Source organism: Oncorhynchus masou, chromosome 13, assembly GCF_036934945.1.
Source record: "Oncorhynchus masou masou isolate Uvic2021 chromosome 13, UVic_Omas_1.1, whole genome shotgun sequence".
Classification (NCBI taxonomy): Eukaryota; Metazoa; Chordata; class Actinopteri; order Salmoniformes; family Salmonidae; genus Oncorhynchus; species Oncorhynchus masou.
The window spans coordinates 56,532,339-56,557,187 of NC_088224.1; the positions used below are offsets into that span (position 1 = coordinate 56,532,339).

The 24,849-nt window shown below is 42.5% G+C and overlaps 3 protein-coding genes and 1 non-coding gene across 4 annotated transcripts in view; all 4 read left to right on the forward strand.

Moving 5' to 3' along the window:
- The first annotated feature begins 282 nt into the window (after positions 1–282).
- Positions 283–355, forward strand: trnar-ucg (transfer RNA arginine (anticodon UCG)). The gene has a single exon. It is a non-coding gene; the product is annotated as a tRNA-Arg (tRNA).
- A 401-nt stretch (positions 356–756) lies between these two features.
- On the forward strand, positions 757–4,626 carry zgc:113149 (uncharacterized protein LOC541363 homolog). Its single transcript, XM_064984371.1, has 5 exons — positions 757–855; positions 1,858–2,089; positions 2,379–2,843; positions 2,988–3,041; positions 3,160–4,626. Exons 2-5 carry the CDS (start codon positions 1,951–1,953, stop codon positions 3,636–3,638), a joined length of 1,137 nt encoding a protein of 378 aa, XP_064840443.1. The 5' UTR covers positions 757–855; positions 1,858–1,950; the 3' UTR covers positions 3,639–4,626.
- A 124-nt stretch (positions 4,627–4,750) lies between these two features.
- LOC135552642 (ras-related protein Rab-1A-like) lies at positions 4,751–6,932 on the forward strand. Its single transcript, XM_064984372.1, has 6 exons — positions 4,751–4,928; positions 5,224–5,296; positions 5,510–5,605; positions 5,716–5,811; positions 5,932–6,063; positions 6,230–6,932. The coding sequence occupies exons 1-6, from the start codon at positions 4,915–4,917 to the stop codon at positions 6,452–6,454; spliced, it is 636 nt and encodes a 211-aa protein (XP_064840444.1). The 5' UTR covers positions 4,751–4,914; the 3' UTR covers positions 6,455–6,932.
- Positions 6,933–7,642: 710 nt separating this feature from the next.
- The window catches only part of LOC135552640 (mitochondrial import inner membrane translocase subunit TIM50-like), a 30,479-nt gene continuing 13,272 nt past the window's right edge, over positions 7,643–24,849 (forward strand). Inside the window, exons 1-4 of the mRNA XM_064984370.1 lie at positions 7,643–7,890; positions 9,070–9,229; positions 9,945–9,976; positions 21,755–21,776. Of these exons, the coding sequence (XP_064840442.1) occupies positions 7,651–7,890; positions 9,070–9,229; positions 9,945–9,976; positions 21,755–21,776 (454 nt within the window). The 5' untranslated portion in view covers positions 7,643–7,650. The remainder of the gene's footprint in view (positions 7,891–9,069; positions 9,230–9,944; positions 9,977–21,754; positions 21,777–24,849) is intronic.

The following is a 24,849-nucleotide window of genomic DNA, read 5'->3' on the forward strand; positions in this document are numbered from 1 at the left end:
AGCAATTGACATGTTTGAGTTTTCGTTAAGACTATATTAGCACTTCAATATAGCTGATGTCAAACTTGGTTTCCATTACACAATTTCCTAATTGTCATAACATCAAGTAGGCTAGACCCACATCCTCCCCTTATTACATCCCTGGTGTTAATTTGCAAACTTCAAACTAAATAATTAATATAATTTGTATACAAGATAAATGTGGACTGGTATTGTAATTCTGCATATAAATTATTAAATTAAGCTAGCCTTAAATTGCAAGTTATTGTGATCTTTATCATAGACCGCGTGGCCTAATGGATAAGGCGTCTGACTTCGAATCAGAAGATTGAGGGTTCGAGTCCCTTCGTGGTCGTTTAACTTCTCTTGCGTTACTTATTTAGATATGTTGTCAATGTCACTAAATAGGTATTGTCATGTCTCTTGAAGCCAAGAAAATAAAGGATTATTGACATTGAGACTATTTTGTTTTAGATTGATTAGCGACCGATTTCCGCTCGTGTATGCTATATTCTTACAATTCGGTAACCTGATATTTATGGCCGTCATATGTTTTAGTATTTGGTTGAGGAATGTCACCACAGGGTGTGTACTCGTTCAATCAATGACTGTACGTTATTATGTAACAATAGTAGCAGTGATTGATGCACGTTGAACTGTAATGTGGCCATTCTTGGCATCATACCAAATTCGTATTCTGGTAAGATTTCGTAATGTTGCGCTCGTGGCCGCCTGTAGGTCATGGAAAATGCGCGATCAGAGTCTGCGCAACTCAGCGTTCTTCTCGTCGTCTGTGCGAAGTTTATGAAGCTGCACTGCAAGAGGAGAAAAAAAAAAACATTCGTCACTCTATTGGTAATTCCTGCTCTATCCAATGAATCACAACTTCACATTTGTTGTTGCTAACTCTTTTGTCAAGGTGATTAATTACTAAGCTAGTTAACGTTTCTATATCAACAAACAATTTGCAAAAAACGCGGACGACCTACGTTAGCTAGCTAGCGTTAGCTCGCTAGCGACCGACATCAGCTAACGTTCTTTCAAAATGGTAGCTAGCTAGGCAGAATGCGTAGGAAAATCTCGCTATTGGCTTATCAATTAATCCACAACAAATTTGTAATGATCTCTGTTCGTTTTAAAATTGGTATGTTGTCCCCTTCGTTGCATGGCAGGATGCACGTTTACCGTGGTTGAAAACACTGGCCTTCGAAGTACCGCAAAATAGTGTAGTTGGCTACATTCAGCGTAGAGTACACAAGGGGGCTCAACAAAGAACCAGGAAGCATAATGCTCATTGGCCTAGCAAGAGAGTGTAAGATTGAAGCTGCTAATTATACGAATGGTTAATTTAAAGACGTACCCACATTTAATTCCCATGCAGAGTTTTATTTTTTTACAACGAATTATTATGTCAATTGTCAGGTATTATTGGCAATGGTAATGGTGTCCTGACTACTGGAATGTATGCCTAGCCAACAATTTTTTAATAAAGAGGTTGATGCATTACAGAAGTCATGTTTTAGGCACACTTAGGGATGGATCCCTGGTCTACCCATTGATATGCATATTATTTTCCCACAGAACAAAAATCTTACCCAAACATTTTATAAATTCAATGCACTCTTTACTTTATTCTATAATATATGCATAATAATACATAATATATGCCATTTAGCAGATGCTTTTATCCATAGCAACTTAAACGTGTGCATACATTTTTACGCAGGCATGGTCCCGGGAATCAAACCCACTACCCTGGTGTTGCAAGCACCATGCTCTAAGAACTGAGCTACATAGTCTCTTATAACACAGGGATTCCTATCAGTTGTGTGTTTTACATTTTGTTCTCTCCTGCAGGCTGACAGTGCCAGGGGTGGTGCCCTCTCAGGTATAGGTGGTTATCTCTTGGGCGTGTAAACAGGACAGGCCAAGGGCTGTTAGGAGTGCAACATGAATTTTAAATTCACCTATAGCGAAATAGAGGAACTTGGGGGCAACTTGCCCATGAAGAAAAGGAAGTCACGCTTCACCTTCGATGAAGTCCATCTGCTGCTGACTGAAGTCAAAAGACACAGGCACATCCTCGTAAGTAAGTACCTCCCCTCAGTGTGTAATGTGGGCACAAATGACATGAATTTGATACATTTACGAAGTTTATGCATAGTAATGTGTGAAGCCTTTGGTCATGATCAGCATGAAGCACTCAAAATAGACACATGTTCGCTTTGCATTGGTTTGTCTCTTGTTCCCTGCTTGCCTTTTACTCCTTGGTGTGCTATTACATTTACATTTAAGTCATTTAGCAGACGCTCTTATCCAGAGCGACTTACAAATTGGTGAATTCACCTTCTATTATCTGCCTTTGTCACCCACCACAGGCAAGTTCAACCAAGGCGCCTCGTCAGACCTGAGGAAGCGAACATGGGCGGACATCGCGATTCACATCAACAAAATTAGCGAGTGCCAACGGGAGGTCATGGAGATCGTCAAGAAGTGGGCAGACCTAAAGTGCGATGCCAAGCGTAGGATGGTGGCCATGCGAGGGCCTAACGGTGTCCGTATCTCCCAGAACCTGTCACCGGTGGAGAAAATGGTGCACGAGATACTATCCATGTCCCCTCCGAACAAGGCCACCATGGGCAGTATGAATGATGAAACTGAGGAGAATGACTTTGGTGACATGTCAGGGATGTCGACTCGCTCTTCTGGCACCTCTAATGGTATGGCTGGCCTTCATCACATGGCTATGCCTGTCACCAGCCCCCACGCGATGGGCTCATCTATGTCTCCTTTCTCAACTCCGGATAAAGATATTGGCATGTTCTCTCCGATGCCATTTGGCCGTGAGTCTTTCCTGTATTCAGAACAATGTTTCTCTTTTTCTCATGAGCTCTTTCTCCCCAACACTCATGCATTCAACACACTCTATTCACATGTTGTATTGATTATTATTATCTTCTTTGTAAAATTTTTTATTGTCCTTTTAGGGGATCCTTCTCAGTCATTTCATGATTTTTCATTCATGAAACCAGTCGATGAAGGTAAAACTCTTTCTCTCGCACTTTGTTGTTGGTAAAAGTGTTTGCACCTAGGTTTCCGTGTAATTATGCATCTATGAACTGTGTGTGTATTCACATCGTGTTTATGTATTGCCCATAGACGACAGTCTGGGATTTGAGGACCTAGAAGAGGAGCCGCGGCACATGGGCTCCTTCCGCCCCCCTGCTGAGCCTCGTCGCACCTACTCCAGACTCGCTGCCTCTTCCACCGCTGTGTCTTCCTCCATGGCTACCTCCTCGTCCTCCCACCCAGCTCACTCCTCTTCCTTTCTCCCTGCTCCTCTCTCCTCTTCCACCTCTACAGGGTCAGTCATGGGGCAGGGGGCAATCCGGAAGCAGCTAGCCCACAGTGCCTCCCTCAGTCTCAAGGAGCAGCAGGCCACTACTGCCCTGCTAGGGGCCGTGTCGGGGTCTTTGGGGGCCCTGGCCCAGTCCGTGCAGCAGCTGGTGGAGTCGCAGCAGGAGTTTGTACGCGACTCCCTGCAGATGCAGCGAGAGACTGTGAGCGTCCTGCGAGACTTCTCCACCAATGCCCTGGCTCTCCTGCGGGACAAGGTCAACGGCCACCCACCGCCTTAACTCCCAGTTCACCAACAGAACACAACACACACACGGACCCTACCTGTGAAGTGCTTGCCCGTGGACCGAGATCATGTCATTAATACTATTTGCTGATTCACCTTGAGAATGAGTATGCTGCCACTAGTATAGAGAGTACTGAATAGCAGGAAGCCCAAATAAAATTATGAATATCTTTATATACTGGAGATGAGCTTTCTAACCAGTGACTGGTTTATTGTTACTTTTGATTAAAAAGAGCAATGCATCCACGTGTCATGGTTCCAGCATTATGGTAAATCATATTTTTTGTAAAAAAAAAAAATTTTTACTGAATGAAACAAGACTGGACATTGCAAGTATGTTTGTCAGAGAAAACTTGTGCAATAGTCTAAAAACGATTTCCGAGTGTAAGCAAACTGTTGATCTGCTCCTATTTTGTTTTACATCCTATTTTGTTTTACATAGCCTCATTTGCAGGCTTCCTCTAACAAGTATGCAATGACCGGTCATCCACACACATTCCAAGCATAACCAGCCACATTTATAGATTAATTTGGATCAAATTAATTAAATGACTAAGAAAAAGAGCAGCACGTACATGTGGAAAGTATGAATGAGATTTGATCTGCCAACCTCTGTCATTACTATCAAAAAGTTAGGTGGTTTGGTTTTCAAACGGGCAATAAATCCCACTACAACTACAAGACGACTAAATAGAAACTGGCCATATTTGTAGCATTTGCACTTCAATTTAATGTATTTTCATTTTGTATTGAGTTTAAATTATGAGTGTCCAACTTTTTAGAAAAGTTTTGAGTTATATTTTGTCAATGCTGAAGAAATGTGTTTTTATGAAAAAGTAACCTTTTTCACTGAACTTCAATTAACTTTTTGTTTTTCCAGACTGAATGATTTTTAAAACATACTCTAGACTACTGTACTGTAACATGTAATGTGTGACTCCTTCAACCAAATCTTGAGAATAAAACAACCTGTTTTTAACCTATTTGTTCCTGGAGGCAGCGCATAAATGTATGGGATCTGTGATCAGTCATTTCTGAAGCTAAACCAGGCTACAGCTTTAAGACTCAGGTACTGACCACATTGAAACATGATATTCGGCTTTAATAAATGATAGGACTCCCGGCTCATCATACAAGGTGCTGGTGCTGTTTGCCCTCTGAAGGACTGAAACACAATGCATCTGTGAAAAGCCAAAGATAACACAGACGTTCTGTTCACAGTTGTATTCCTTTTCTTTTACGTTCTGCCCTCTGGATCCAGATATCTGGCCATGAATCCTGAATAGTAAGTAGTTATGAGTTGTGAGTGACAATGGCATTTGTAGCATTATTTGTACTGTTGTCGAAGTAGGATGTGGTGTCATGTTTAGGTAGGCTATTGTCTTGGATAACATTGTAGCTACTGTTAAAGGCCCCTTTAGGTTTATGGTAGAATAAAATGCTCTCTGAACTTGGGACACTTTTTTGTTGCTTTGTATGCAATAACTGTAGTGCATGTTAGGTCTATCAATGGTGTGTTTATTTATTTTTCATCCTACTTGATATAATCAACCTAAATAATAATGTAATGTATTCCTCAGCGACTACCTGTTCAAGCTGCTTCTTATAGGAGACTCTGGTGTCGGCAAGTCTTGCCTGCTCTTGCGGTTTGCGGTAGGCATTGTGTTAAAATAGAATGCACACAATCTTTGGTGTTGTTCCATATAGCAATGAGTCGAGTCCAAACAGAAAGTGAAGGCCATTTCCTTTGTGGAAAGGACACTGCAAAATGTCATCCAACCCAGTAATTAACCACTGTTTGAAGGTTTGTTCAGCCCATTCTCCCATTGTAAATAATATAACTGCTTAGTGGTCTCTACTCCTCAGGATGACACCTACACAGAGAGCTACATCAGCACAATCGGGGTGGACTTTAAGATCAGAACCATTGAAATGGAACAGAAGACTGTCAAACTACAAATTGTAAGTACATATTTACAAGACAAACTGCATAGTTCCAGTTGTACATTTTGGTGATGGGGTTGTGGTAAAGATTGTTTGTAAATTCAAACTGTTTGATCTATCTTTCCTAGTGGGACACAGCCGGACAAGAGAGGTTCCGAACCATCACATCCAGCTACTACAGAGGAGCACATGGGATCATCATTGTGTATGATGTCACTGATCAGGTAATACAGTGTATTTGAACTCTTCCTCTCTATGGGCTGGATTGACAGTCTATTGCATCGCAATGTACCAGAGTTAGAGATAAAACTATACATACAACAAGATTTCAACTATTTTGCCAGGAGTCCTTTAACAACGTGAAGCAGTGGTTGGAGGAGATTGACCGCTATGCGTGTGAAAATGTCTCTAAGTTGCTTGTGGGAAACAAGTGTGACTTGGTCTCTAAAAAGGTAGTGGACTTTGCCACTGGTCAAGTAAGTGTCTGTTCTCATTCATAAAATGCTTGTGTCACCAATGCACAATAGATTCCTCATGAACTACAAATTACTGTCAATCATAGGTATTGTGCTTTTGTTCCATTGTGTTGTGATAAATGACATAAAATTCTGCGCTCTCTTTTTCTTGGTATGATTGCTTCAGGAATGTGCTTCATCCCTAAAGATTCCATTCCTGGAGACCAGTGCGAAGAATGCTGATAATGTAGAGAAATCATTTTTAACCATGGCCTCTGAAATACAGAAGCGTGTTGGAAGTGATGGTGTTCAGAGTGAGGCTGCTAAAGTGGGCAACAAGATAAACAGTGCACCCCTTTGGCCTGGGGGGAAAGAGGAGGCTGCCGCAGAGGAGGGGAATTCTTGTTGCTAATGCCATACACAAACTACAGAATAAGAGATTCAATGAGTTTGGACACTATCTTAATTTCCTTTTGTTTTGTTCGGAGATGGTAATTGATCCTTGTGAGAACAGCTATGCAATAGTTATGCAGTAGCCTGTTCCAACAGTGCATGGAATGTGGCCCGCGGAAAGGCACCCTTTGAATTAGTCGGTACCATTCTAATGTAATAGCTGAACACAGACAGCAACCGTGCTTTGAATGGCCTGGGTATCGAACATGTGACAAAAAAACAACAGTTGATTTACCCATGTGGGGTAGGTGAATGTTTGCTTGATGCTTTGAACATGTAAGGTGAATTTTGGGTGTAATTCTATCTGTAACATTTTTGAAGAACTGATTGTTTTGGTTACCACTGGTGGTCAACAAGTAATTTTTTCTTGTGTTAAACACTTTTTGATTAACGTTTGTTGTTTAATGAAGACAATAAATTATATATGTGCGGCTTAATTTGTTTTCTTCATTGCTTTTATGCATAATGCACTGTTAGTTGAAACTTGTTGATGTATAGGAACAATTTGATCAACTGATCCCTTAAAATAATGTCCACAAATAGAGTGGTGCACAAGTACAACAGTTGCAAATCATACCTGGTACGTCGGTGCAACCATAGAAATATAATCGTTCTATATCTGTGGGTGCAACACACATAACCTGAAGCAGATGCAAGCAACTGTGTTGTTATGGCTGCCCTCTAGTGGTCATGAATATTAGATATATAGAAGCAACATGAAAAAGAAAGTATGGCAATGATCGTTGCTATGCTCTACGAAAACACAATTTATAACAGGGTCTAAAAGTTTAACATTTGAAAGACAAATCAGTGCAAACTAAGCCATGTCATATAACCTACACTGGTCGAAGGGAATAAGAGTGGTACAGGAATATAGAATACACTTTGTTGTATTACAGTATATAAACTGCCGTTCTGTAAAAGCCTACAAGGCAGGGATGTATTTTTAACAGACTTTGGGCACTGCCATCAGTAATGATGGACATTTTGGGTTGTATTCGAAGGTCAACGAAATCTTTGTTTCGATTGGAGAAAAGGCTGTAAATACCGCCCTATTTTGTTCCACGTGACCTTTAACGATTTTTATTGCATTTTATGTCTGTCGCTCAGAGTAACATAAGCCAATCAGGCGCGTTTGTCCTTTTCACTCGCGCAATGTTCACCGGCTCTGTCCCTTTCAAGATGTCGGCAACGTCGATGTTCCCCATGTGTGTCCGGGCGAGCAGGGGCCTCCTCAGGCTCAGGAACGGAGGGAGAGGGGGTTCAAACTCCACGGGGGTGGACTTGATTCGGGCACTTTCCACGGAGAAGCCGCCAACAGGAGATGGCAGTGCTACAGGTGGACTCGCGCAAGCAATTCTGCAAGAGAGGCTTCAGCAGCAACAGAAGAGTCAGGTGAGTCAAGCTAGCTAGCTGACGTTCCTCCATGCTTGGTTAGGTCACGTTAGCTAGATGTACATAATTTTAACAAGCAATGCTACAGAAAAGCCAAAGAGACACTTAATCAATTAGCTGGTTTGGTTTTCATGAGTTGTCATTTCCAGTTTGTTGAACCTCCGAGTCTCTCACGAGACTTCTTTTCCATTTATACACCCCATTTATTTGCTGAACCAATACATTCGCCGATTTAATATGTTGAACTAAGCTATCCTGCCATCCATGTCATTACAATTCGGGATCCTTGACCATAAAACCTAACCTTAAACCCTACCCTAACACCCTACCCTAACACTTAGCTAAACCATTTACATTTCACCTTCAATGAGGCAGTGACGTCCCAAGGTTCCCAGATAACACGGACCCTGTCATTCAACTGGCTGTATCCAGTCCGCTAGCTAGCCTACCAACATTACCTTTGCTACTAGCTGTAATAATTAGCTAGTTAGCTAGCTACATATCTTTGTTTTCAATTGCCAGTGAGTTAGTGTTACCTAGCTAGTTAGTTAACGTTAGCTAATTACCAGCTTACTTTCACATGTCACATCCAGGCATATTCCAGAAGATAAACGAGCCTTATGTCATGACACTAGCCAGCTAGCTACCAAGTGGATTCATCACCTAGCCAAGTAACGTTAGCTAACTAGCTTTACCTAGATATACAGCTAGCTATGCGCTTAAACTCCCACATTCAGCCACCATCTATTTATTTTTCACACATCAAGGTACAAGTCTAACATTACATTAGATATATGGTATCTGTCAAGGTTTTTTTTTTAGATTTTTTTTTTCCTAACTTTTGAAGGTCGGGTATACCCTCCACGCCCCCAATGCATTTCCTGCACGCACACTGATTAATCTTATTGTCACAGTTTAATAACAGTGCAAGATATTTTACTTTAAAGTTAATCTCTAAATCTTTCGAATCTATGACCAATGTCTTAAGTCACTGAGTTGGTTTGATTTGGAACTAGCTACCGGCATATGCTAGATGCATAAACTGATTTCCCTTTAAATCATACAAATTCCTTATTTTCCAAGCTATTCTGAATTGTAGCTATGTATTCCCAATATAATGTCTAGCTGGCTTGTGTTAGGAAATATAAAGGAATTTGACCTGGCTGTTTGCTCTAACAGGGACAGCCCCCTCCAGAAGGGGATGGGGACTCGGAGCAGAAGCAGGACCAGGGAGAGGACAAGAAACAGAAGGAGAACACAGCCTATGCCAAGAAGATGGTGATGCGTTTAGCAGGCCTGATGGGGATAGGGGGTGCCGTCGGCATGGTGTACGTATTCGGTGAGTCCGCCTTTTCCCTCTTTGGTCCCCTCCACTTTGTCAGAGCAGCAGCTTGTCAAGGGCTGACACTTAACCAGCAGCACTAGTGAAAGTCATACTGAAGATAGTGGAGTGATTTGGGACACCCTCTCCTTGCTCTGTGGAATATTTCCTTTTAGGAAGGCATTCTTGATAATTTGTTTTGAGCTTTAGGTGAATGGGCATTTTGAATATTACTTGAATTTCAACTCTCATCTCAATGGTGTAGAATTTTGATCAGCTGTTTCTTTGCACTCGTCTTATGTCTTAATTGTGTTCAAAAAAATAAATAATTCAAAGCATGTCTGACTCTTCTGATCAAGTTACTGTTCAATAGCTGTTGTTTATAAATCAAAGATACAAATTCCTTAGCATATTCCAGTGTTATTGTACATACTGTCAGCCTAATAGGACTGACAGTAATGGATGGCGGAATTGGAGAAGACATGACCATACTTGTCAAAAGGAATGGTTGAATGTTTCATGATGTCTGTCTCTTTTCTGAAACACATTGACACATTGTGCGGTGCCATATGCTTTCCAGAAGTAATTTGATTTGTGGACACATGGCATCTGATGCATGTAAATGCAATAAATACTCATGTTTCAAACAAATAGATGTATAATGTCATAGCTCTATAATATCATAGTATTATACATCTATCATGAGTAATGTGTTTTTCCTCCCTATCTACAGGTAGCAATTCAGTGGATGAACAAGGAAACGCGGTATGTTTTCATTAACATGTTTAGATGCAGAACATATGGTCTATTGCCTTATATGACCAATTATAAAAATGTAGAGGTAAAAGATTTCCAGACGAAGTACTGTCGAACTTCAAGCAAACAGTGGTTTGTGCCAGTGGGTTTTAAAGTGTGCATAATGGGAGGTGGTGATGTAAAATGACACACTTATCACACTTCTCAGGGAGATCCCATGTAGCTCATCAATTGGTTCAAGCTAGCGCTTGCGGTGTGTATGGTTTCCTAAAAGGCACATCAGGGACTAGAGGTGTGAGTCTGGGAAGGTGGCTACTTCAAAGAGCACACTTCTTTCACCTTTCGGGTGTGGTCCTGTTGTCCACTTCAAAGGGGACTGTTGTCAGCCTACTGTAAATAGTCTGTTAACTGCCAGGGTGTGGGGTTAGGAAGGTGTGCATTTTGAAAAGCACACTTGTCAGGCTGCTGTGAGTGGAGTGTGCCAGGCCTCTTAGTGCTGGATCCCACACTTGTCCCTGCAGACTGGAGGAGCTGTGTTTAATTTGAGGTCTTTGGGTGTCACTGTGAGAGAAGTCCAAGGATCCTGTTCTCATCCTCTATTGCTTCCTCTCTGGAACCAGAGGAGCCTGAAGTCTGCAACACCTTTCCAAGGCTCAGCTTTTATGATGTGAATTCTCGATCCCTGAGTGAATTGATGTCCATTTACTCAACACTTTTTGAATGAAAACCTCATCATAGTACATGAGGTGACCAGCTACTTACCTAATATTAAGGTTCCTTGTGCTTACAGCAATGTATCACCATTTTACTATAAATGACACACTTACTCAGAGGGTAAAATATCATCCAAAAGCCATTTGCCTCAAGATGAACATACTGTAGTTGGCGGAGATGACTCTTGAAATCACTAATGTTTTTAGAGGCATTAGCTTGGGCAGGATGTGTGGAATGAGAACTGGATGGTGGGCAACGTCCTCCACAGGGCACATGTATCAGGTAACTGTGATATGTGGCATGTGCCAGCGGTTAGAGCTGTGGGTTTGGGAACTTTGACATTTCTTAGGGCTCACTTCATCACCAAAGACCCTCATTTGGTGTTTTATAGTTAACCTGTGGCCATTTTCAAAGGGCACATTTCTTAGGCTGCTGTGATTGAGGGGTGTGGGCCTTATGATAATGTGGCCTTCTGCCATGAGTTAGAGGTGTGGTTTTGGGAAGGTGGGCACTTGAAAGAGCACACTTCTCTTACTTCAAAGGGCACACTTGTCAGGCTATGAGTGAAGTGTGCCAGACCTATTGGTGCTGGATCCAACACTTTCCCCCTTAGACTGGAGGAGCTGTGTCAATTGGAACCCTTTGGGTGTCAGTGCGAGAATGAGCTGGATCCTGTTGACATCTCTATGGATTCCTCTCCAGAACCAGAAGAGCCTAATGTGAACACCTGGCCCACATGTCCAATGGAAGAGTCCTAAGGTAGATTAATGCAGTTACATCCAAGGGCCATCTTGTACAGCAGCAAAATTGGGCTTTGCATTCATCAGTAGCCAGAGGTTTTAAGGCTGAACATGCTACTGAAAACATGACGAGTCATCTACACTTTCTGTGGGGAGGAAATTAGGTGTTCATTCTTGTACTGAGGGACATCAGTAGCTCTACAACCAAGTCTTAGGTTAAGTGATCTATTTGGTCCTGTTTGGCACAAATGTTTGGTCAGATGATATCCTGGTCTGTGGTTCTACACCTCTGGCACACTTTTTCATGAAGTGTTGCCCATTATGTCCTGCCTTAAGTGAGATCAAGCCACCAAAGGGTACACTTCTCAGGAGATTGGCCTGTGTCAGTGTTAAAGGGTTTGGGTTTGGGGCACACTTATTTCACTTCTCATGCCCTGTTGTTCACTTTACAGTTTAAGCTTGTTCCCACTTCAAAAGGCACACTTGTTAGATTGCTGTGAGTTGTGGCCCACTTCCAGGGGTTCGAGCTCTGGGTTTGGAACTTTGTGTAGGTGGGCACTTAAAATAGTATGCTTTTCTCACTTCTCACCCATCACCCACGTCAAAGGGCTCTTGTGGGCACACTTGTCAGGCTGCTCTGAGTGGAGTGTGCCAGGCTTCTGGGTGCTGGATCCCACCCATGTCCCCCTCAGACTGGAGGAGCTGTGTTAATTTGAGGTGTTTGGGTGTCACTGTGAGAAAAGGAGCTGCATCCTGTTCTCATCTCTATGGTGTTCTCTCAGGAACCAGAGAAGCCTAATGTCTGGAACACCTGTCTGATGGAAGAGTGCAAGGGTAGATTAATGCAGTAACATTTCAAGGCCAATCTTGTACAGCAGCATATCTTTGGCTTTGCATTAATGCAGTTGCCTCAAGGTTCTAAGGCTGAACATGCTAGTGAAAGCATGACTAGTCATCTACACTGAGTCTCTGGGGGGATAAAATAAGGAGCCACTCAATTTTGTACTGAGTGACATCAGTAAATCTACAGCTTTATCGTATGTCAAGTTCTGTTTGGCTCCCATTTTCCCCTGTTTTGCAATTGATTAAAAGTATTATCTTGCAATATGAAAAACAATTTTGTCACTAGGGCAGTGGTCACCAACCGGTTGATTGCGATTGACTGGTCGATCATCAAGGCATTCCTAGTCAATCGCCAAACATTTCTGTAGAAAAGCTCACGAGAAAGGCTTGTGCTCATTTTTTAAAATGTATTATTCCTATTGCGCTGTTGGCGGTAGGGGCACTTGATTCAGAAGCCCTGTAGGCAGTGTTCCCATTTTCAACCAGCAAATCGGATCGCTCAAATCGCCGTTCCTACAGTTTCCTCAGCCACAGCATACTTGGCGATTTCATAACTTTTAAAACCATGACCAGAGAGAGACTTAAGTATTTATTCAGCGCTGTCAACACGGTTTTTGTTAAACACTATTACAAAACTTAAAGCGCTTCTCCCTACTTCCATTTGCTTCTGCAGATACAATGACTGAGTAGCCAAGTGTATCTGCGTTTTTATTATTAGCAGCTCATCGTGTCTATTTTAATATCAAGGAATATTTCATTTTCTCAGGTCATGAGAACAACTTTTATTTGTGCGTGAGGAAGATGCAGTGCGACTTGAGTTTGGACTTCTGGTCAGTCTCAAAGAAGGAGGAAGAGAGCAGGGACTGTGACTGAAGGTCACTGTCATTATTTGACCTCGTTTTTTTGTCTTTCTCCAGAGTTCCCAGTTGTCTTGAAATCACCTTAATCATCAGATGCAGGTACCATCAGTCCTATAAAATAAAAAAGCACATTTTCAATTTATTACAGCACTTGCAGCTGTGCCTCGCAAGTGCTACACCAACTGATCTATTTTGATATCAAAGCTTGAGTTTTGAAATATAATGGTCTGAGAAGAACAATATTGGTAGGCCAGGCATGTAGCCAATATGCTGTGAATAATATATTAGGCCTTCTGCACAACCCTCCATTCCTACAGAACTGTTTTTAGTAGGTTAATGTTCTTTTTAAGTTTAAAAAAAAATCTGAGCGATAGATCTCTGCTTGCTTTTTGACTGCAGAAGTGATCTTGACTCAAAAGGTTGGTGACCACTGCTCTCGGGGTTGGACTAGTTTCTGCTGAATTTCCGAAACTGATTAATTTTTTTCTGGCATTGATCAATTTTCAGGTCCGCTGAGCGCAAACTTGAATGTTGTGAAAATTCTGTGCACAGTGATGGCCTACCGGGGAACAGTGGGTTAACTGCCTTGTTCAGGGGCCGAATGGCAGATTTTTACCTTGTCAGCACGGGGATTCGATCCAGCAACCTTTCGGTTACTGGCCCAACGCTCTAACCGCTAGGCTACCTGCCACCCCTATTTGATCATAATGTAGGCCTACCGGAGTGGCCTACCATTAAAAAAGAAAACTATGGGGAAAATGCATTCAATAACATCTTGACATGGAAATAGAACAGCTATCATTCAGCCTACAGTAGCTGCAAATGAGTGGTGTTCAATGTAAGCCTACATTCCATGAGAATTTTGGAAGAAAAGAAACATGTTTGAAATTAACCTGTTTTATCCACTTGTCCTTCAGACAAGGAGGTGACTAAAAATGTTGTTTGATTCAAGAAACCACGACAAAATGAAATGCATTATTATTCCTATACCATTTATTACAGAGAATCGCAGCATAAATTCTAACTTCTTATTCAAGCCTGTCTCAAAATACTATCTCTTTACCTGACTCCCTTTTCAAAGATCTCTAGAAATACACAGGTCTTGCGCTCTTGTAGGAAGCTGTTACTTCCCCATTGCTGACTACCAATTATCTATAACTTGGCTATTAACTCACAAACTAGCGAAGGATATGAACAAATGTGTGTACTTGGCAACATGCAGCTTTCGCTTTTATCTCAAAACAAGCGCATCTACTCACGACCGCTCATGCTGTAAACAAAGAATGACCCAGATCCATATATGACAATGATTGAAGTTCAATCTCGTGCTTCTCTGCGCAGGCAGTCCTGGGGAGCTGCAAGCAGCTTAGAGGGAACATTGGTGACGACCAATTCTCATTCCTTTCACTAGCTCAAGCACCATCTTTTATAATGCTCCTTACCAGTTTGTTGCTGTGAGGGTCTATGGTCTCATATTTTTTTCTTGAACTGCATTGTTGCTTAAGGGTGTGTAAGTAAGCATTTCACGGTAAGGTCTTCACCTGCTGTATTTGGCGCATGTGACCAAATGCATTTGATTTGAACTATTTTCATCTCTCAGAGCTTTGAGTGGCCACTTCCTGATGTTTTGAGTTCCCATGACCATCCTGTTGCTGTTTTGGGAACATGGCCTGCTCCCAGTCTCCTGGGCCTCTGCCTCAGTGTTGTAACGAGGTGTGAATTGCCCCTAAATGAGCACTAGCACATCTCGTACAATGTCAACCTCCTCTGAAAGTCCAATTTGGCTAACCCAAGTCTTTTCTGAGTTAATTCACTGCTCTGTGTTAGAAGTGGTTCTTGAGAGATTCTTTAATGGGCCAGACATGCTCTAGTCAGAGCAGAGGCAAGGAATATTTATGTTCTAGCAACATTCTAGCCAAATTCAAATAAATTACTATAAAAATCTAACTTTCATGAAATCACACACTTTCGGCGAAAGCAAACAATGCTATTATCTGAGGATAGCACCCCAGTAAACAAAGAAGCATATTTCAACCCTGCAGGTGCGAGACAAAACGCAGAAATAAAAATATAATTCATGCCTTACCTTTGACAAGCTTCTTTTGTTGGCACTCCAATATGTCCCATAAACATCACAAATGGTCCTTTTGTTTGAATAATTCTGTCGATTTTATATATTCAAAATGTACATTTATTTGGCGAGTTTGATCCAGAAAAACACCGGTTCCAACTTGCGCAACGTGACTACAAAATATCTCAAAAGTTACCTGTAAACTTTGCCAAAACATTTCAAACTATTTATGTAATAAATAGGTATTTTTTTTATGTCAAAAAAATGTAAGACTGGATGATCTGTGTTCAATACAGGAGGAAAACAAACTCTAGCTAGCTTTCTGGTCACGCGCATCTATCTAACAGTAAACTTCAAGTTACCCTCATTCTGAACAGTGCTACTTTTTCATGACGCAAAGGAATAACCTCTACCAATTTCTAAAGACTGACGTCCAGTGGAAGTGGTAGGAACTGCAAGAATGTCCCTTGGAAATCTGGATTCCCAATGAAAACTCATTGAAAAGAGTGATGTCAAAAAATAAGATCAGAATGGTTTGTCCTCTGGGTTTCGCCTGCTAAATAAGTTATGTTATATTCAGAGACATGATTCAAACAGTTTTAGAAACTTCTGTGTGTTTTCTATCCAAATCTACATGTTTTATCTTCTGGGGATGAGTAGCAGGCAGTTGAATTTGGGCATGCATTTCATCCAGACTTGAAAGTACTGCCCCCTGTCCCAAAGAAGTTAACAGCTCAGAAAATTCCAGAAAATGTCAAGGCTTTGAAGCTTCTGTTAGGCTAATTTACATCATTTGAGTCATTTGGAGGTGTATCTGTGGATGTATTTCAAGGCCTACCTTCAAACTCCGTGCCTCTTTGCTTGACATCATGGGGAGATCAGCCAAGACCTCAGAAAGAAAAATGGTAGAACTCCACAAGTCTGGTTCATCCTTGGGAGCAATTTCCAAACGGTTTTCAGCTGCACATGGGGACAAAGATTGTACTTTTTGGAGAAATGTCCTCTAGTCTAATGAAACAAAAATAGAACTGTTTGGCCATAATGTCCATCTTTATGTTTGGAGGGAAAAGCGGGAGGCTTGCAAGCTGAAGAACACATCCCAACTGAAGCATGGGGGTAGCAGCATCATGTTGTGGACGTGCTTTGCTGCAGGAGGGACTGATGTCACAAAATAGATGGCATCATGAGGGAGGAGAATTGTGGATATATTGAAGTAACAGCTAAAGACATCAGTCAGGAAGTTAAAGCTTGGTCGCAAATGGGTCTTCCAAATGGACAATGACCCCAAGCATACTTCCAAAGTTCTGGCAAAATGGCTTGAGGACAACCGTGTCAAGGTATTGGAGTGGCCATCACAAAGCCCTGACCTCAATCATATAGAATATTTGTGGACAGAACTGAAAAAGCGTGTGCAAGCAAGGAGGCCTACAAACCTGACTCAGTTACACCAGCTCTGTCGGGAGGAATAGGCCAAAATTCACCCAACTTATTGTGGGAATCTTGTGGAAGGCTACCAGAAACATTTGACCCAAGGTAAACAATTTAAAGGCAATGCTACCAAATACTAATTGAGTGTATGTAAACTCCTGACCCACTGGGAATGTGATGAAAGAAATTAAAGCTGAAATAAATAATTATTTATATTATTCTGACATTTCACATTCTTAAAATAGGATCAACACTATCTGACCTAAGACGGGGAATTTTTATGAGGATTGAATGTCAGGAATTGTGAAACTGAGTTTAAATGTATTTGGCTAAGGTGTATGTAAACTTCGAACTCTAACTGGTAGCTCTTTTTGAGAGTGCATGATATTCATGGCTAGTTCCATTAATTATAAAATGGTGGACAGGGCATGGCAATCAGGTCAGTTCATTGATTTGTTTATGAATTTCAACTAAAGTACTGAACTGACTCCAACCCCGACTAGTTTTAGCGTACGTTGCACTATTGGTTTTTGGAAAGGAAGGTGGAGAAGCTGGACACAATGTACTAGACATTACTGACATAGGAGTTGATACTAGCGGCCATTCCGATTAATCGGTTGACCTATTTCAAGTTTTCATAACAATCGGAAATCGGTATTTTTGGGTGCCGATTTTCCTTTTTATTTTTTTACACCTTTTATTTACCTAGGCAAGTCAGTTAAGGACACATTCTTATTTTCAATGACGGCATAGGAACGGTGGGTTAACTGCCTTGTTCAGGGGCAGAAAGACAGATTTTCACCTTCTCAGCTCGAGGGATCCAATCTTGCAACCTTACAGTTAACTAGTCCAACGTAATAACGACCTGCCTCTCTCGTTGCACTCCACAAGGAGACTGCCTGTTACGCAAATGCAGTAAGCCGCTAGCTAGCATTAAACTTATCTTATAAAAAAACAATCATAATCACTAGTTAACTACACATGGTTGATATCTAGTAATGATATCTAGTAATATTATCTAGCGTGTCCTGTGTTGCATATAATCTGACTGAGCATACAAGTATCTACAGTGCCTTGCGAAAGTATTCGGCCCCCTTGAACTTTGTGACCTTTTGCCACATTTCAGGCTTCAAACATAAAGATATAAAACTGTATTTTTTTGTGAAGAATCAACAACAAGTGGGACACAATCATGAAGTGGAACGACATTTATTGGATATTTCAAACTTTTTTAACAAATCAAAAACTGAAAAATTGGGCGTGCAAAATTATTCAGCCCCTTTACTTTCAGTGCAGCACAACTTTTCTCCGAAGTTCAGTGAGGATCTCTGAATGATCCAATGTTGACCTAAATGACTAATGATGATAAATACAATCCACCTGTGTGTAATCAAGTCTCAGTGATAAATGCACCTGCACTGTGATAGTCTCAGAGGTCCGTTAAAAGCGCAGAGAGCATCATGAAGAACAAGGAACACACCAGGCCATTCTAACACCGTGGAAGAAGTTTATTTTTGAACCATTGGATACAAAAAGATTTCCCAAGCTTTAAACATCCCAAGGAGCTTGTTGCAAGCAATAATATTGAAATGGAAGGAGTATCAGACCACTGCAAATCTACCAAGAACTGGCCGTCCCTCTAAACTTTCAGCTCATACAAGGAGAAGACTGATCAGAGATGAAGAAAAGCAGGCCCAAACTCTGGATGAACTGCAGAGATCCACAGTTTGAGGTGGGTACTCTGTCCATAGTGATGGACTGTGTTGTATTTTGCGATATCCAAACATAACGTTTTTCATTGATATCCATAAAAAGTGTTGTTTGTTTCATCAAGCCACCTGGGAGACACCTTCCAAACATTTGGAAGAAGGTGCTCTGGTCAGATGAAACCAAAATTGAACTTTTTGGATATCAATGCAAAATGGCTTATGTTTGCCACTCTTCCATCACCCTGAACACACCATACCCACTGTCAAACATGGTGGTGGCATGCACAGTTTGGGCCTGCTTTTCTTCAGCTGTAGGGAGATCTAAAAGTTCATGGGAAGATGGATGGGCCTCTACAGGACCATTCTGAAGTCTTCTCCTTGATGGAGTCTGAAAGACCTGAGACTGGGACGGAGTTTTGTCTTCCAACAAGACAATGATCCAAAACATTTCAAAATCTACAATGGAATGGTTCAAAAATAAACATTTTGTATCCAAGTGTTAGAACTTCTTCCAATCAGTATCTCGGACCTGCCTGGTGTGTTCCTTGTTCTTCATGATGCTCTCTCTTTTAACGGACCTCTGAGACTATCACAGTGCAGGTGCATTTATACGGAGCTGATTTTGCAAGGAGGAATTGGAAAAATCATTCAGTCTTTAGGTCAAAACTGATAGAGACATTCAGAGATTCAGCTGTAATCGCAGTAAAAGTTTGCGCTACAAAGTATTAACTTAAGGGGCTGAATAATTTTGCACGGCAAATTTTTCAGTTTTTGATTTGTTAAAAAGGTTTGAAATATCCAATAAATGTCGTTCCACTTCATGATTGTGTCCCACTTGTTGTTGATTCTTCACAAAAAAATACAGTTTTATATCTTTATGTTTGAAGCCTGAAATGTGGCAAAAGGTCGCAAAGTTCAAGGGGGCCGAATACTTTCGCAAGGCACTAAGTATCTGACTGAGCAGTGGTAGGCAGAAGCAGGTGTGTAAACATTCATTCAAACAGCACTTTCGTGCGTTTTGCCAGCAGCTCTTCCTTGTGCGTCAAGCATTGCGCTGTTTATGACTTCAAACCTATCAACTCCCGAGATGAGGCTGGTGTGACTGAAGTGAAATGGCTGGCTAGTTAGCGCACGCTAATAGCGTTTCAAACTTCACTCACTCTGAGCCTTGGTGGTTGTTTCCCTTGCTCTGCATGGGTAACGCTGCTTCGATCTGGTGGTGGTTGTGTTGCTGGTTCGAGCCCAGGGAGGAGCGAGGAGAGGGACGAAAGCTATACTTTTACACTGGCAATACTGAAGTGCCTATAAGAACATCCAATAGTCAAAGGTTAATGAAATACAAATGGTATAAAGGGAAATAGTCCTATAATAACTACAACCTAAAACTTCTTACCTGGGAATATTGAAGACTCATGTTAAAAGGAACCACCAGTTTTCATATGTTCTCATATTCTGAGCAAGGAACTGAAATGTTAAGCTTTCTTACATAGCACATATTGCACTTTTACGTTCTCCTCCAACACTGTTTTTGCATTATTTAGACCAAATTGAACATGTTTCATTATCTACTTGAGGCTAAATTATTTTATTGATGTATTATATTAAGTTAAAATAAGTTCATTAACTATTGTTGTAATTGTCATTATTACAAATAAATCAGCCGATTTAATTGGTATCGGCTTTTTTGGTCCTCCAATAATCGGTATCGGTACCGGCGTTGAAAAATCATAATCGGTCGACCTCTAGTTGATACGACTCAGTCATTTGCCCTCCTTTCCTAAGCTTATCTCTGACTGAGATGTCTAGTCTGAGTGCTTTAAATTCTTTGGTTGGCTGCCAGCAAAGAATCTCTTGGGGTCTACGCAATTGGAGCCAACAGAGGTTCGTTTGCATGGCCTGCTACGTATTTCTACGTACATTTGTGCAGCTGAATTTTTGCCACACAATGCAAACAAACCTCCGTCGACGCCGTTAGCATAGAATGTTGAACTCTTTAGGACAAGTGAAAAGGATGTTTTCCCAGTCTCATTCTCCTTACACAGCCATAAGAGGGCACACTAGGCTGAGTCATCGTGGCTGTGTACCTTTCTCCCCATTGGCCCATCACCTTACCTTTGCCCTAATATACAGGTTTACCTGGCACATTATCAAATGTAATATAATTGGGAAATAAGTCGCTATAGATAACTGCTTATCTAAATCATGTACAGTGTCAGTGATCAAATGATGTATATTTATATAAGGGAAACTCCTTATTACCATGCAGACAGCAGGGGGCGTAGTTGTGTAGTCTGTCTCCAACTACTGCAACCCCCTCAGGGCAGCCTTGTTAGGGAGGAAGGGGTGTTGAGAAGGGGAATAAAACCGCTTCAGCCCACAACCTCTGTTCCCATGTGGTGGCCCCCCGGCTGGTTCTCTCTCGCCGGGCAGGCAGGCAGACCCCCAGGTGACAGATGCAGCTGAATATTCATCAGCTGGGAGATTTAATTTGTCTTGTAATTGATGGGCTTGTGTGGAGCGCTGCTGAAGTGTTACCACGAGGGAGGGGCCAGGGGGAGGGCTACACATTGGCATGACTGCACATAACGCACAGAGACATGCAGCAGCGCCCCGGTTCAATATTTTGGATATTATTACACACTATACACAGATGCTGGGCTGTCCAGGTGGAGAGTAGAACATGAGTGGTTTGGATGGGCTTGGTGTCTGTGCTCTCAAGGAGAAAATGGCTTTTTTAATTTTATTTTATTAAACTTTGGTACCTTAGTCCCTGCCTAGGAACTGTTAAGACTTTGTGAATCATTGGTACAGACTTTCTGTTCAGTTTAGATCAGTCTGCCCCTGGGCCAAAACCGGTCCACAAGTGATTTGGGGCCTGTCAAATCAGCAGGAATTCAACTAAAAACTGGTTTATTTTAGGAAAACTATTCCCAAGTATCCCCACAAAAAAAAAGATGTGATCTTGTCTCAATGTGATCAAGGTATGAAATTGTTATTTACAGATACAAAATCTAATTTTTGGGCTTGCAGTGTAAAAATGTATTATTTTCTGACGCCCTGGCCATTTTTTTGCTGACAAAAATCGACCCGTGTCTGAATCTATAGCCTACCCCTGGTTTAGATGCATAGGAGAGGTTAAATGCTAACTAGCCTGGATAGCTATCAACTTCAATAAAGGAATATTCGGTAGTATTTGAGAGGTGTTGTGGCTGTTTGGACCCCGCCGAATTGTTTGACACTGACGTTTGAACGTCAACACAACCACAGAATGTCATGTTATGTACCTTATGCATTTGCCATATATTGTAAATCATGTCAAGAGTTTTTCTGTCAACAGTACCATCTGACACATACCTGGCAATCACGCAAGTGTGTGTGAAGTGGACCGTTTCTCACTTTCCTCCTTCGGTCTTCTCTTTCAGATTCCAGATCAGTTTGACAATGGTGAGTTGTTTCCCCAATGACTGACGCCACCTGTGGTATTCAGTCTAATCCATAAGGTGTTTTGGAGAGGTTTTCTTTTCTCAAAGTTTAGTTAGCTTCGAGATCAGTGTTTTTGTTTTGGTGTCTGAGGCTTTTGGCACACCTGTGTTCCAACATCTGCTCCTGTGCTATAAAAGGATCTCACATTACATCAGTTGTGCTTCATAGCTGAAGTAAAGGTAAAGGCTACATAAACATGGAATAACAAAGCTCAGACAGCTGTTGGTGGTTAACTTGTGAAGTCTTAGCCCTGTTGTTTACAGTTCCCATAGATTTGTCTATTAAAAAAATGAGCAAGCTTGTGGGCTGTTTACTTGACCTCTAACAATCTAATACCCAACATATCCATACCACGTTCACAACATCCTCCACCCATTCATTGACAGTGGTTCAGATGAGGCCCCCCCTCCCCTCTAACTTGCCTTTTCTGCTGTCAGCCTAGGATTGCAGGCAGGAAGGGGCAGGTATGAGTGATCAAACCCACTGGGAAATGTCACCTTGCAGGGGTCCCACAGGCAATGCCAACCACCCCCCCTTTGTGTGTGACTGCCACCCTGTACCCCTCCATATGCCCCTCAGTCATCCCTATAAACTGCCAGGCTGACAACCTGGTGGAAATGGTCTCATGACAAGACCGACACAAAGGAAAATGGAAATGACATTGTTTCTCTCCATTTTTGTAAATGTTTAAGTTGTTACAACCCGTTGGTTGCCCCAATAGATTAGATGTCTGTCTGTTGGTATTTTCATTCTCTGAGCGCACGTTTGGCCAGTGTGGAGCTGAGAGGGAATGTGTAGCATTTTGATAGGACTGGCTATGCTATTGAAATGACAGGAGGGCAAAGCAGGGGTACTGAGTCGTGAGGTGCCTCCCTCCCTGCTTCAAAGCTATGCTAATGCCTGGGACAGCTGCAGCCCTTTATAAAAATCCGATAGGACATGGGGAAGTCTCCTCTTTAAAAGCGTAACAATGTTAATCAAATAATTACTTAATTCCTCACGATGTCACGCTCCCCAAAGTCCACTACGTCTGTCTCTATCTGGGAACGTTGCTGCGTCTCTTTATTACCTTAGTGCCCAGAGTGCTGCTACAGCTGCTGTTATTGGCCAGCCCAAATGCACCCACAGCGTTCAATACCCCTTATGAAGACCTAAGGAGGAGCCCCCGGAGGAGTGTAGCGGGAGCATTCCAGCCCACTGCCCACGTGTCCCTCCAACCCAATTTGTAGAAGGCAAGTGAAGGGGATTGGGGGGGGGGGGGGCAGCCTGGATGCCTCCACTGGATGGGTCCTCGGGGACCCGGGGCGTTGAGGTCTGGCCTGCAAACAGACGTGCTTATGAGACCCGTGTCGCCATGCCAAGTGATGGTATTCAGAGCACCGGCATTTTGCTGAGGAGGAGCGTTGGACGCTGTGATTGTGATGAGCTCCCCAAAAAGCACCCTGTTGAGGCCACACTGGTGTGTGACATGCAGGACTGTTTTCAAAATACTCACCGAGGTTGGAAGGTGTTGCTTTCTCCTAATGTGTACTGTGGATCTAAGAAATGGTATTGATGCAGTATGCAATCAATCGGTACACACACCACATGTTTAGGCGGAGGGGAAAAAATGTATTGCTTTAATCTTCAAGCACTATTATTAGGCTTAAATCACTGACTTGTACTTTTCAGAGTCATTTCATGATTTGGAAGACGTCATCTCTTCCTGTCCATTTTATCAGATCGATTCACCCTCTGTGTCCCAGCAGTATCCCACAGCTAGAATAATCCTCAGAGCGTGTTTGGCTGTGAGTTGAGGGGCGGTTCTGTACGACCTCCATGTTTGCTCGCTCTGACAGAGACGTAAAGTCCCAAGGAGGATAAAGACCACCAGGGCTCCAAACAAACTAACCAACCAACCCAGCCTGCCTCCTGTACCTGCTGACCCAACCAACAGCCTGTGTCCCTAAGCTGGGTATTCTAACAGAGTGGCCTCCTGCCACCACTCCCCCCCTTACCCCCACTGCAAGGAGCGAGGCCGGACGACCGTTTGTCACGGCCCAAGAAAGAAGCGATTGACAGCGCGGGCCAAAAGCAAGAGCCCCCCCCCCTGCCCAAAAAAAAGAAAATGGGGAGAAGAAAGGCAATTGAGTAATAATGGCCTTAAGCAAACTAGCGGAGCATATGCCACCCCAGTCGAGGATTAAAGGAGGCCTTTGTTGTGTCCGGAGGCCCGGCCATCGATCTTTCTCGCTCTTCCTCCTTTCCTCCCTTGTTCCCTCCCTACTTCCCTGTTTAAATTGACATCTCTCCCGAGAGCAACATAGCCTTATCGCTGGCCATTAAGGCATGCCTCTATTACACTGGCAAACAAGGTTCGGACGAGGCTGCCTGACCAGAGTGTTGCTGCTTGTTAAAGCCTAATTTTCTGGCCTTTCTTTCAGTCAATATCGGTCCAAACTGTGGAAACGGACTGCTTTGTTTTTGCTATAATGGGGGTTCTGCTTTTGATGAGACTGAATTTGATCAGTCATAATGACAGCCAACAGTTACCAATGGAGAAAATGGAGGTAGCTTCCCCACCTCACTCATCATTGGGAGGACCCACTGTGGCCTGTGGCCATCCTTTTCCTGTCACCCTCCTTTCAATCTCATCCCTCCACTACTATCCCCCTTACCCATATTCCACATTTGCGCACACATATTCGTATGCATACACATGCCTCTGCAACCCCCGTCCCTCTGCGGGGGTGTAACGATACCCAGCCTGGCTTGGCGCTCCCATGGGAAAGGTTTGTCAACGTGGTCGGTCACAGTCCCACGCTCTCGGGAAGAGTATGTACCTCCCAGGCCAGATAAAACAGGCAGACGGGTTAGGGGGGGGGGGGGTTGTGTGTGTGTGTGTGTGTTTAACCAGGTCACCCACTCCCAGGCCTGTTGTTACTGGGCTGGGGGACCTACTCCAGGTTTCTCACTCCCTCTCTGTCCCAAATGACTTCACATACCAGAGTCACCTGGCTGCATGCTTTAGCTGAGTGGTAGCATTTGCCATGAA